This window comes from Eimeria mitis, genomic scaffold (assembly GCF_000499745.2).
Source record: "Eimeria mitis Houghton genomic scaffold, Emh_scaff812, whole genome shotgun sequence".
Classification (NCBI taxonomy): domain Eukaryota; phylum Apicomplexa; class Conoidasida; order Eucoccidiorida; family Eimeriidae; genus Eimeria; species Eimeria mitis.
The window spans coordinates 8,879-10,279 of NW_013575971.1; the positions used below are offsets into that span (position 1 = coordinate 8,879).

At 57.7% G+C, this 1,401-nt stretch overlaps 1 protein-coding gene across 1 annotated transcript in view; it reads left to right on the forward strand.

Moving 5' to 3' along the window:
- Positions 1 to 822, forward strand: part of EMH_0022850 (uncharacterized protein) — a gene marked incomplete at both ends in the record, with an annotated part of 6,875 nt that extends 6,053 nt beyond the window's left edge. The window contains 2 exon segments of the mRNA XM_013502029.1: positions 332 to 748; positions 752 to 822. Coding sequence (XP_013357483.1) covers positions 332 to 748; positions 752 to 822 — 488 coding nt within the window.
- Between the last annotated feature and the right edge of the window lie 579 nt (positions 823 to 1,401).

The following is a 1,401-nucleotide window of genomic DNA, read 5'->3' on the forward strand; positions in this document are numbered from 1 at the left end:
GAGGCGGAAAGCATAACAGCAGCAACTGCAGCAACAGCAGCAACAACTGCAACAGCAGCAACAGCAACCGCACCAGCAGCAGCACGCACAAACAGCAAAAGATATAGAGAAACAAACAGCAGAAGAGAGACAGAGAAAGAGAGAAACAAACAAAAACAGAAACACAGATAAACCCCTACACACAAGCCGGGTCAAGGGGCGCTCTCACATAGTACCGCGGTGCTGCTGCTGCTGCTGCTGCTGCCGCTGCTGCTGCTGTCGTTGCTGCTGCTGTTGTTGCTGCTGCTGTTCTTGCTGCTGGTGTTTGTGTGTGGCTGCTTCTGCTCAACAGACAGCGCGCGCATCACTGCTGGAAGGGGAGAGATGACGACGCAGCAGCAGCAGCAGCAGCAGCAGCAGCAGCAGCGCGTGATGGCTGCTAACCTGTTGGCTGAGCTGTTGACAGCTCACACGCCTGCTGGTGTTGATCTGCAGCAGCAGCAGCAGCAGCAGCAACGAATGCTGGCTGCTCAGCAGCAGCAGCAGCAGCAGCAGCAGATGCAGGAGGCTGCTGTGCAGCAGCTGAAGAAGCAGCTGCTAGGTATTGTTCGTTTGGGCTGCAAGCAGCAGCGGGTGCAGTGGATAAGGAACGAAGACATAAGCGAGATGCTCTGCAGCAAGGAACCGCAGCAGCAGCAGCAGCAGCAGCAGCAGCAGCAGCAGCAACAGCAGCAGCAAGGGGAGGTCGTTGATGGGGACTTCGCTCAACTGNGCAGCAGCAGCAGCAGCAGCAGCAACAGCAGCAGCAAGGGGAGGTCGTTGATGGGGACTTCGCTCAACTGAAGCAGCAGCTGCTCCTCTTGCTGCAGCTTGATAGCCAGTTGCAGCTACTCCTACAGCAGCAGCAGCTGCTGCAACAGCAGCAGCACGATCAGCAGCAGCTGCAGCAACAGCAGCAGCAGCAGCAGACGCAGCACCCTGATATGAACAGCGGAAGCCACGGGCTCCCTGGCTCGACTGCTGCTCCCGTATTTAACACAGAAGCTCCCCTTCCTGCTACTGCTGCTGCTGCTGCTTCTGCTGCTGCAGTGCGTCGCTATCTGCAGCAGCTGCTGCGCTCGCCTGCTGTTGCTGCAGCACGAAGACGCCACCGCCTCCTCACGGCGGGGGTGCCGATCTCTGCTATAAGGAGAGAATGGAGAAGTCATTTTGGTCAGCTCCTGCTGCTGCTGCTGCTGCTGCTGCTGCTGCTGATGCTGCTGCTGCTGCTGCAGTTGCTTCGGCTGCTGCATATGCTCCTGCTGCTGCACGTGTTGCTTCTGTTGTTGCATATTCTACTGTTGTATATACTGCTGCTGCTGCTGCTGCTGCTGCTGCTGCTGATAGCCGATGATGCCCATCGTAGCTACGGCTACAGGCGGC